This window comes from Heterocephalus glaber, unplaced genomic scaffold (assembly GCF_053883595.1).
Source record: "Heterocephalus glaber isolate CG9 unplaced genomic scaffold, H.glaber_assembly_v1.0 deba00000331, whole genome shotgun sequence".
Taxonomy (NCBI): domain Eukaryota; kingdom Metazoa; phylum Chordata; class Mammalia; order Rodentia; family Bathyergidae; genus Heterocephalus; species Heterocephalus glaber.
In genome coordinates, this window is record NW_028258142.1 from 61,124,061 (window position 1) to 61,136,213 (window position 12,153).

General features: G+C 45.9%; 1 protein-coding gene across 24 annotated transcripts in view; it reads right to left on the reverse strand.

Annotated features, from left to right (window-relative positions):
* Window positions 1-12,153, reverse strand: part of Dlgap1 (DLG associated protein 1) — a 779,881-nt gene that overhangs the window by 46,379 nt on the left and 721,349 nt on the right. For 19 of the 24 annotated variants that reach the window (XM_087194445.1, XM_087194433.1, XM_004853197.3 and 16 more), the window contains 2 exons: window positions 11,257-11,591; window positions 7,218-7,309 (listed from right to left, as the gene is read on the reverse strand). In XM_087194445.1, coding sequence (XP_087050571.1) covers window positions 7,218-7,309; window positions 11,257-11,591 — 427 coding nt within the window. The remainder of the gene's footprint in view (window positions 1-7,217; window positions 7,310-11,256; window positions 11,592-12,153) is intronic. The other 5 variants (XM_004853200.3, XM_004853199.3, XM_004853203.3 and 2 more) reach the window with 1 other exon arrangement.

Sequence of the window (12,153 nt, forward strand, 5' to 3'; positions counted from 1 at the left end):
CTTTTTTTAACATTTCTTGTAAGAAACGTCTGCTGGCAACAAATTCCCTCAATTTTTGTTTTACTTTTTTTTGAGTCATAGTCTTGCTACATAGCCCAGGCTGCCCTCAAACTTGCTATTCTTCTGCCTCAGCCTCCTGAGTGTTGGGATTATAGGTGTTATGGTTTATGTGTGGATGTCCCCCAGAGCCTCATGTATTCATGGGTGTGGCTTTTGGAAGGTGATTGGATGACGGAGGTGTCAGTCGGCTTGCTGTTAGGAGCTGGGTCTGGTCTGAAGTTGGGGGGCACTGGGGGCGTGGTCTGGAAGGGTGCATCTCCCTTCTCTCTCTGCTTCCTGTCCACCGCGGAGGGAGCAGCTCTCCTCCGCCAGTGCTTCTGCCCTGCCGTCCTGACTGGGAATCAGCCTGCTACAGACTGAAACATGAGAAAATAAATCTCTCTTTCCTTAAGTTGTGGGTGTCAGGTATTTTGACCAAGAGACAAGGAAAGTGATTAAGACAGTAGGCATGTGTCGGTCCACCCAGCCCTTTTCCTATACTTTTTAAAGGTCATGTCACAGGGTACAGAATTCTAAGTTGGTTTTTTTTCTCTCAATATATAAAATATTCCACTCCAGTATTGATGGCTTCTGAGCTATCCACTGTAATTATTATCCTTGCTTCTCTAGAGGTAAGGTGTTCTTCACCTCTGACTTCTTTAAAGATTTCTTTTCTTTACCTTTGATTTTTGTGAAGTTTGACTGTGATACGCTTTGGTGTGGTTTCTTTTTCTTTTTCTTTTTTATGTGGGATAAGATGGCTAAACGGGGCTGGAGCTGGACCTTTCCTCTCCCCCATGGGAGGCTTTAGCTAGAGTTGGGGATCTCCATTCCCCAGGTAGAGCAGGCTCGGTCAAAAGCACTGGTAAAGGGCCGGGGATTTAGCTCAGTGGTTCTGCCGCTTGCCTCGCAAGTGCAAGGTCCTGAGTTTGATCCCAGGTACCAAAAAAAAAGCACTGGTAAAACAGTGTCTGCTCAGTGTCAGCCTGTGAAGAACAGAGCACTCTGGCACTGTACCCCTTCCCTTCTCCCCAGTGCCTGCTGAGGACCTCGTTGACTCCTGGAGGGAGAACTCACAGAATACAGTGGCCTCCCTGGCTGCCTGAACGCTGAGCTCCTAGAATTCTTCAATTACTGTTTAGGCTTTCCCACCCAGCACTGGTTCCTGCGGAGGTTTTAGCTCATGGGCTTCCTTCCCACTAAGTTCTGATTTTCTATATCTATTTGTTTCTCCTATTTTTTTTTTTTTTTGGATGGGGCATATTGGGCGAGGTAGTGATTTTCCCTGAGACTTCAGTTCTCTGACAGATACAACAGTAGTTGTTCTCATTATAGATAAATCTTGAAAGTGGCTTATGTGTCCATCAACAGATGAATGGATAGGGCTGGGGATTTAGCTCAATGGTTCCGCGGCCTGCCTCGCAAGCACAAGGACCTGAGTTCAATCTCCAGTACCAAAAAAAAACCCAAACCAAAACAAAACAAAAAACCCAAAAAACAGATGAATGGATAAATAAAATGTGGTGTTTACATACAATGGAGTACTACTCTGCCATGAAGAAGGATAAACTTGAGGCATGTGTAGGAAAATGAATTCGTCTTGAGACCATAATGTCAAGTGAAATAAATCAGACACAGAAGCTTAAGTAGCATATGGTTTGTCTTATATGAGGAATCCGAAGGATAAATAAAGAGCAAGATAAAAGATAGGTTATAGGAAATAGTGAGATCTTTTGCAAATGGGATCGGAATCACGAGATATCGGAGGGAGGGAGGGAGGGAGAGCGAGGGAGGAGACGAACAAAGAGTGAGGATGTGACGTGTGCATGCAAGGCTCCCTACGAGGAATGTAATCATTACATAACATAAAATCTGAAAGAAAACGAAAACAGAACTATTGATGTTTCCGTTTGTTCAGTTCTATTTGTTTCTAAAATGGAAGGCAACTCCCAAATTCCTGGTAGGCGGGACTGGGAACCGCCTGTTACCGCTCTGACCATCGGGAGGGAAGCTGGAGGGCCTGCTGTGCAGGACAGTGTGGCGGAGGCTGGTGAAGCGGGTGGCAAAAGAGTTTCCTAAGGCCGGAGTGAAGAGAGAGAAGATTTATGATACACTATAGGGGACGCAGGCAAAACAAGCGGAAGTCTGCACCCGGAGCGGGGCCGTGTTGCCTTGATTGATTGACTGATTGATTTATAGATGTTTGCCATACTGGGAGGTGGCACGTACGGCTGAGCTACATTATTCGGAGACAAGTTCTTGCTGGGTTCAAATTTGTGATCATGTTGCCTCCGTCTCCCAGAGGGCTGGGATCATGCGTGTGTTCCACCTTGTCTGGCTTGTGGTGCTGTTTTTTTGTTTTGTTTTTTTTTGGTACCGGGCATTGAACTGAGGACCTCACCTTTGCCAGGCAGGCGTTGTGCCGCTGAGCTCCACCCCTGGGCCGTGTGGTGCTGTTTTTAAAGGGAAGAGTGCAGATGGAAGGAGAGAGGAGCTTGGACCCAAGCAGGTGGGGAAAATGCCAGTAAGGGTTGGGCCAGTGTTGTCTCCACTGGGCAAGTGATGCAGGCCACACCTACAGTAGATGCAGGCCGGGGAGGGTGAGGACCCGCAATGGTCACACTCATTACAGGAAGGCGGACTACATTTCTTAAACAGCTCATTTTGCAGCAACACACAGGACTCTGGTGTAGGGCTGGATGGAGGTGGAAACGACCTCCCTAACTGCTCAGCACTCCACAAGCCACTCAGCTCGGAATCCACAGAGCCAGGATTTGGATCCAGGTGTTCTAGGCCACTTGAACTCTTAACCAGCACAGCACAGAGCAAAATAATACACTGGAATGTTGCAGGGGAGAGGAAGGAGGGGGTGGACAAACAGATTTTCTTACTTTGAGATCTTTCATTTCAACAATTTTTCAGGGGCAATGGTGTAACTCAGGATTAGAGTAGTGGCCTATTGCAGTTTGATTCCTAGCACCACGCAAAAAGTAAAATATTCAATAATGGAACATGTGCTTAGAAGTGTTGTTATGAAAATACTGATTACAAAAGCTTGAAGTTCATACAAGAAGTAAACATTAGAGTAAAAGAAAAAAAGAGTTACTATTAAAACAACCATACATACATATTACATTTCAGTCCTGGTCCATCTGTGTGAATATTATGTAGGGATATTACATATTTTTTTACTTAACATTGTGTTGTGGTTATTTTCCTATGTTTTTGTATTTCCTTTTTATTCAAATGACATTTAGTGGGATAAATTAAGCTGTACAACAGCCTACCTTGCTGATATGCTATAAATTATAAAAGCATACTATTGTTTGAGACTTGATAGTTAATGTTTTCTTTTACAATGATAATTTTCCACAATAGTTTTCTTCCACTGAGTGACTTCATTCAAGATAACCCCATCAATGTGATTAAGAGGTCAATGTGTATGAATAGATGCATAAATATTAACAATTTTTTTGTCCTGCTAGTTTCTAGAATGATTATACTGGCCGGGGATTTAGCTCAGTGGTTTTGCTGCCTGCTTCACAAGCGCAAGGACCCGAGTTCGATCCCTGGTACCAAAAACAAAAACAAACAAACAAAAAAAATAGAATGATTATACCAATTTTCTGGGTTTCCAGCATTGTACACTTGTGTGTGTGTGTGTGTGTGTGTGTGTGCATGTGTGTGTGTGAGGGTTCAGATCTAAAATGTCTCCCCAAGTCTCATGTGTTCAGAGGTAGGTCTTCTGAATGGTGACTGGATCACGGAGGTGCTGTATTCATCAGTAGATCAATCCAACTTATAGTTTCTTGTGTTATTAGGTGGTGGGGCCTGGTTAGAAGAGGTGGCCACTGGGGGTGTGACCTGAAAGGGTGTATTCCTATCCTTGGTTTCTTCCTTCTCTTTGCTTCCTGGATGTCATGAGTTGAGCAGCTTTCCTCATGCTGTTTCTGCCTTGGAGTTAGCCAACTGTGCATGGCCAGAACTCTCTGAAGGCATGAGTCAAATAAACCTCTTCTCTTTAAGTTGTAGGTGTCGGGCATTTTGGCCCAGTGATGGAAAAGTGAATGATACAAAAAACTGGTACTAGGAGTGCAGTCATTACTGTGACTATCTGACTGTGGTTCAGAAGCCTTTGGAACTAGTTTGCAGTAGGAGTTTGGAAAGGTTTGGAGATGCAGGCTAGAAAAATCCTAGATGCTGTACACAAGCTTGAAAGGCAATACTTGTTGAATTTAAAAGACCAGAATGCTAACAGGAATGTGGACAGTAAAGGCCAGACTCAGGAAGTTTCAGATAGGAACAAAAATTGCATTGGAAAGTGGACTAAATGCTATGAATGCTACATTCTGGAAAAAAAGCCCTATATTTCCCCCATGTTCTAAGAGTTTCTATGAAGCTAAACTTAAGGGTGGCATTCTAATTAATCTGGAGGAAGAAATTTCAAGGCAGCCCAATGTTCAGGCTGTGGCTTGGGTACTGCTGGCTGTGTTTAGCCAGATCTACACTGAGAATCAGGAGCAAAAAGCAGAACTCAATCATTTAAAAAATTTGCAGCTTGGCCAGCAAAGAAATGTTTGTAAACTTGAGGCAAAGAGAAAATGATTGCTAGAAAGATTAGAGTCATGAAAAAGAAACTAAATACTTTTCATTAGGATGATTAAAAAGATACCTTGTGGGTATCTTAGGAATTAGCCTGACCTCACTCATCATAGGCAAGGGTATAAAATGGTAAGCTCCCTTAAAGGACTTCGCTTGAAAAAAGAACCACAGGATACCCTGCTCATTCAGGACCACCTAGAGAAGTGCTTCCCTGTGTTCAGCCATCCAGGCACTCAGCGGCCACTCTAAGAAGTTCTAACTACTATTTAAATTGGCAGCCAACCTTGACTTCATCCACGTAGTACTGGTTTTATGGGCATACAGAATGTAAGAGGTATAGGTCATGGGAGTTTCCACCCAGACTTCAAAGAAAGGCCTGGAGGCTAAGAAATAAGCCCCTGAGAGGGTATTCCATAAAGCTGTAAAAATAATGCCAAAGCTGCAATGGAGACCCCAGGAAGTTGGTGATGCCAGGAATATAAGACACCTGAGGAAAGCCACAGGAAGTTGAGCACAGGCAGCTCAAGAGAGGCCATGTGGGCTGCGACCAGCAAGGCTCCTAAGCCATTTGGAGCCTATGTCTCACCACAACCTGCCTGAGTGCTGGACATGGAGCCATGGGACTTAATGTTTGCCCTGCTGGGTTTTGGTCTTGCTTTGGTCAAATTCCTTTCTATTCCCCTATTCCTCCCTTTTGGAATGGGAATGATTACCCTGCACCATTGTACATTAAAAGCATTTAACTTTCTTTTTGATTTTCACAGAGGTTCACAGCTAAGAGTTTGCCTCAAGTCTGAGAGGATACTGTGGTTTTCAACTTTTCAACAGTGTTCGAACTGTTAAGACTTTGATGACTCTTAGAGAGGAACATAAGACTTCTGAGGGCTGGAGCAGAATGTCATGGTTTGGATCTAAAATGTCCCCCCAAAGTCTCATGTGTTCAGAATGGGGCTTTTGAAAGGTTATTGGATTATGCAGGCACTGTATGCATCAGTGGATTAATCCAATTGATGAGTTCTTATGCTTCTAGGAGGTGGGACCTGGTTGGAAGAGGTGGGTCACTGGGGGCATGACCTGAAGAGGTGTATTCTGTTCCTGACTTCTCCTTTTTCTGCTTCTTGGCTGCCATGGGGGGAGCAGTTTTCCTCTATCAGACTCTTCCACCATGCCATTTCTGCCTCAGAGCCTATCATACACTAAACCCTCTAAAATTGTGACCCAAATAAACCTCTCCTTAAGTTGTAGATGCTGTTTATTTCATTCCAGTGATGGAGATATGTGTGTGTGTGTGTGTGTGTGTGTGTGTGTGTCTTGTCAATAAATACTAAAATATTCTAAAATAAGAAATAGGACTTTAGTGGTATAGCTTTAGTGGCAGAGGACTTGCCTAGCATGTGTGAGGTCCTGAGTGTGATCCCCAGCCCTAAAAAGGGGAGGACTTTTGTAAGCTGATGGAATGATACATGTCTCACCTCTCATAATTGTGCTGGGGCTTGAACCTAGAGCTTTGAGCATGCTAGGTAAGTGCAGTACCACTGAGTTATCCCTTCAGGCCTCCAGCATGACTTCTTTTCAGATTTTTAGTCCAGGTATGTAGCTCTGCATATAAGAGGTCTCCCACAGAAATTCACTGAATGAATGTTTAACAGCTGGATCAGCAGATGACAGGTAACAGATTCTTACTAATTGGCACTTAGAAAGTTACGGGGAAGACTAAGATGATATTCTGATTCGTAATCTACAGCTCTTTCTTTGATCATAACTCCAGTTTACTTCATTCAGCCAACATTAACTGCATATTCAGTCTGGACAGCACAGTGCTAGATTCTAGGGCTACCACTATCAGTGAAAGTATAGTTCTACCCACAAAGGACCTCACAGTTTGTCTGAGAAACTCACATATATCTCTTGATGAAACTGTCATTTATACAATGAAAATATTGACCTCAGAAATCTCTTTTAGCTGCTAGATTCTGTGATCTTGTAAAACCTGGAATCTCCCACTTGTCCATATAAAGGCTGGAATACGCTTAAAGATCAACCTAAAGTAACTTGTGATTCAGAGTGAAGATAGGAACTATTCTCTCTCTTTCCCCCTTTTAATCTTCATTCACTCATTTATTCATTCATCATTCCTTGAGCATATACTAAACATCAAACACTGTGAAGTTCTGAGAATAAAAATAATTTTTCTTCTCATAGAATTCTATGAAGTTTTTTGGTTTTTTTTTGGTACCGGGGATTGAACTTGGGACCTTGCGCTTGCAAAGCAGGCAGCAGAACCACTGAGCTAAATCCCTGGCCAGAACTCTATGAAGTTTTTAAGAGGACTACTGGATGCAAAGTTTATGTGAATATGGTGTACCAAGACTAGTATTCTAGCTAAAACTTAACAGGGTGGTCTCCAGTATTAAAAAAACAGGAGGGAATCAGCTGATGTTGACTCAAGCTCACCCTGTAAATGCTCCAAGAGTTAGGAGGAAGGTCCCTGAATTCTGAAGCTTTATCATGGGACAGATACTTTTATCATACTTGCTTACATGAGGATGAAAGAGGATGAATGCTTGTGGACTTACCACTTCTCCTCTTCTACTTGGACTCCCACAGACTGGAACTTACTGGGAGCTTTATTCTCTCCCGTCTTATCTGGTTCTTCAGCATCATCCACCTGAAGGAATCATCAAACAATTAGAGTTGTTCCATTTAGTCACCTCACTTGAAAAAAAAGTCATTTCATCAGAAATTTGCAGTATTCTGGAGTGTTGTAACTTGTAACCTCTTTGTTCAATATTTGTGTATCTGATGAGGGCCATCACTCTCTTATTAGCAGGCTCTTGGCCTCTGTTGATCCAAATGCAATTTTATTCACTCTCAAGCTGGCTAATAAATGTCTATGACTCCTCCATTCATTTGCAAGTACAGGGGACTGCTTCCAGGGCCTCCAGAGATACCCAAGTCCACAGATTTGCATATAAATCGGTACAGTATCTGTATATAAGCTACAAATATCCTCCAATATACTGCAAATTATCTCCAGGTCATTCATAATGCTTAACACAGTATAAATGCTATGTATGAAGATGTGATAAAAAATACAGTGAATGTTTAATTAAAAAAAATTTTATGACAGTAAAAGACACACACGGTCACGAATCCCCCTATGTTATGCCCCCTTGCTTCAAACACGCTTATCCCATCCTTCTTGCCACTTTCTGAAGCAGTTCTGGAGCCCTCTTTTGTGAGTACTGTTTGTTATACTGTTGTGGTTGCTTCATTGTCCTGAATCAATTCAAAATGTTTCCCTTTCATGGTTAGGTTGACTTTGAGGAAGAGCTAGAAGTTGTGCAGTGCTAGGTCTGAGGAACAGGTGGATGAGGACACAGCGTGCTGTTTTTATGAACCTGCCTTTCTGTTGGAGGGCATTCAACAGCAGCATTCACTGTACTGATGATCATGTCTCATAAAACATGCAGGAAAAAGGGCTCCACAGCGGGTCCAGAAAGCAGCAAGAAGGATGGGTGAAGTATGCTTGAAGTGAAGGGGGAGTTGAGAGGGATCAATGACAGTCTTTCCCTGTAACAAAATGCTTTATTTAAACATTCACCATATACATTGTTTTCTAATCATACTTGATCAATAGTAATCCTACTGTATTGTTCAGGAAATAATGGAAGGAAAACAGACTGTACATGTTCAATGCAGATGCATTTAAAAAAAATTTTTTTTTGATCTGTGGTTGGTTGAATGCGTGAATGCGGAACCATGGGTGGGGAGGGGTCTTCGAGTCCTTACCAGAAGGGCGTGTAGGAGGAATGCGTGCCTGCAGGCGCCGCATTAACACATTAAATACCAGATCGAAGAGGGTGAATTCATTGCTTACAGTCACACTTGTTGTATTGGAAGATTTACACATTGTTGATATTAGGAGATTTGCATATTAGGAGAAACGGTAGACTGTCTTCCGTTTTCTTCTCTTCCTACTAAAAACTGCTTTGAAATCTGTCGGAAGCTTGTCCATGGCTACTTATCAGAGCTCAGGGGGAAGATGTCCCCCTCTGTGACTGAAAGTATTTGTGACACGTCAACCCCAATCCAGGCTGGAAGGAAATTTTAGGACTATTTGGAACAATTAAGTTTACCTCCTCATATTTAATAAATTATTTTTAGATAAAAAGCAATTTATTGTAAGTTACACAAAATTAAAATGTGGAAATATAATGTAGAAAGTGTAAGTCCTCAATTTTTAAAATTTTCTTTTCTTTTGTTTTTTTGGTACCGGAGATCAAACTCAGGACCTTACACTTTCGAGGCAGGTGCGGTGCCACTGAGCTACATTCCCGGCCCCTGAAATTTTCTTATTCATAAGACCTCTCTGATGACCGTAAACCCTTTGATACATTACTCATATTTTCTCTCGGTTTATCTTTTATCTTATAAATTTTGTTCTTTATTGTAGAGAATCTTATGCACTCATTTCCAGCTTTCCGGTTTTGAGCTTTTTTGTTTTCTACTTTTTGAGAGGAGGTCTCGCCATGTAGTTCAAGCTACAGGTCCTGAAGTCACTCTGTAGCCCAGGTTGGCCTCAAACTTACACCGATCCTCCTGCCTCAGCCTCCTGAGTGCTGGGATTATGGGGTTTTGCCACCACGCCCAGCTGCAGGTTTAGGGGATTTTTTTTTCGTATTTAATTGTTTGTCCAACCTTCCCATCCTCCCTCCCCCTGCAACCCTCCCAACCTGCGCTATTTTTGAATTTTTGTTTTGTTTTTGGGGGGTTTTTTTGGTACCGGAGTTGGAACTGGTGTCCTTGTGCTCGAGGGGCAGGCGGCGGAACCACTGAGCTAAATCCCCGGCCTATTTTTGAATTTTTGAGACAGGGTCTCAGGTGTAGCCCAGGCTGTCTTGAACTCATGGTCCTCTTTCCTCAGTTTCTCGATTGTTGGGACATAGGGTCTTGCTATGTAGCCCAGGCTGGCCTTGCACTCGAGGGGATCTTCCTGCCTCAGCCTCCTGAGTGCTGGGATGACAGGGGTGTAAACCATGCCCAACTCAAGAATTTTTACATCTGTATTTTTGTAACCATGGTATTTTATAATTTTTTTCTTGTGTTCATTAAAGCGTGGGTGTAAGAGTTTTGTTTATGTGATAAAACACATCATTCAGCTGGGTATGGTAGTGCACATCTGTAAAAACTGCCCAACTCGTTTCAAATTTCAAGCCTCCTGCCTCAGCCTCCCAGAGTGATGGGATTACAAGTGCCCACCATCAGGCCCTGCTGTGAATGCTCGGTTCCAAGACATAGTTATTTAGAAAGTAATAGAGAAGACAGCTAGCAGAACTTCGAAGTAATTAGAATAAACATCTGGAAGATTTAAAATAAAATGGAAAGTCAGCTGTGCGTGGTTGTTTACACCTGTGATCTCCGCTATTCAGGGGGCTGTGGCAGGAGGATTAAAAGTTTGATGGCACCCAAGGAAACTTGGCAAGATGTGTCTCAGAGCAAGGGCTGAAGGTGTAGCTCAGGGCTACCCATTTGTCTAGCATGATTGAAGCCCGGGGTTCAAATCCCAGTTAATCAATAAATAATAAAATTAAAAGTAAGATTGGCCAACAGTTATCTTCAAAAATCGTAAAAAGTGCTGAGTGTGCTGGGGCACCCCCTGCAGTCCCAGCGCTTGGGAGGCTGAGGCAGGAGGATCGCCACAAGTTTGATGCCAGCCTGGGCTACGTAGTAAAACCCTATCTTAAAAAAAAATAGTGAAAATATTCTAAGATCTGAATAAAAAAGGAATCAAGTGTAAGAGTGTTTCTGGTGGTGCAAATACTGATTACAGCAATCAGTGCTTCAGAGAGGAGAGCTGATCGGGCCCCTGAACGGGAGTGGGAGGGGAGCTGGTCCCGCGGCCGCTCTTCAGTAAGCGCTGTCCCGGCGCTGACCACAGCCCTATTACGGTCACCGGTCACCGGTCAGAGGGTTAAAAACTAGGCGCGGGGCTCTGTGGGGGGTAAACAAGGGAGCCAGGATCAGGTCGGGCGAGACTGGCCCAGGGCCCTGGCCGCCAGCCTCTGCCTGGAGGAAGGTTTCCCGGGTGCCTCAGGGGTTTAGTGGGGCCCCGGGGACAGCGCTGCGGCCCAGGTGCTGCCCTGCAGGCGCCTGCGGAAGGCAGGGCCCAGCCGGAAGAGGACAGGAAGGGCTTCTCCGGCAGAAGAGTCCCTGCAGGCTAAGCCAAGCCAAGCAGGGGCAAAGAGCAAGGCAGAGGCAGCTCCATGGCTGCTTAGAGAAGCGGAACTCACCAGGTGTGGTGGCCTGTGCCTATAACCCCAGCGCTCTGGGAGGCTGAGGCAGGGGGATTGCGCGTTCCAGTCCATCCTGGGCTATCTAGCAACTTAGCAAGACCCTGTCTCAAAAGGAAGAATGCAGACGGGCTGGGGACAGAGCTCGGTGAGAGGGCCCCGAGTTCAAGCCCCGAATTCCTCTCCCAGATGGGCCGAAAACTGAACGGGGTGCAGCCTGCCGAGCCCGCCGGTCAGGGCCGAGGGGCCGAGTGGCCTTGCTCGGCAGAGCCCGGAGGAGGGGACCCGACTCTGGTTCCGGGGGCGTCGGCCCGCGCGTCACCTGTATCCCGACGGACAGGCAGCGGCTCTTCCTGGGCTCCTTCCGGCGGTCCTCGGCCGCGGGCGCGCTGGCCGCGTGCTGGCTGGCGGGGCCGTGGACCTGCGCATTGGCGGCCTCGATGGCGGCGGTCAGGGCCTTCATGCTGTCCAGGCTCTCGGTGGAGTTGCTGAGCCCCGACTGGCTGACTATGTCACCGCGCTGGCCCTGCCCGTCCATGTAGGCGTCCTGCGCGGACTCGGTGCTACTCTGCGCTGTGATAGAAATGAAAGGTTTCGTGGTGGTTCTGGGTGGGACTGGAGGTGGTGTCTTCTTATAGGTTGTAATGCAAGATGACACTGGAAGACACGAAAACAGAGGCGCTGTGACTCCCCGACGCCTGGGCTGCGGCCCCGCTCCGGGGTGCGAACAGAGAGCCGCGATCCATCGATCGGCTTACGATCGACTCGCGGGACGCGCAGGGGAGCGAAGCGATGCAAAGCGCCAGGGCGCAGGCGGGGCCCCGGCCAGGCGCCCCCCCCCCCAGGCTCGTTGCGGGCGCGTGAGCTGGGACCAAGCCACACAGAGGCTGCCGCCGGGCGCCAGCCCCCAAAACACCACGCTGCGCCCCCCAGCCACCCCGTCCACCGGGCCTGGCACCCTGCGACCCCGGCTCCTCCCCAGGTCTCCATGACCGAATCGGTTCAGGCCCTTGAGGCAGCCTCTGGACAGAGGGCTCCGGAGCTGCGGCAGAGACCCCAAGCATGGGGAGGACTGAGGGGGACTAACGGCAAGGAGTCTTTCAGTGCACTTTTAAAATCTAAATACTATGTGGACCACATTTTTCTATTCTTTTCCTTTTTTTGGTTACGGGACTCGAACTCAAGACCTTGCGTTTGCGAGGCAGGCGCCGGAACCACT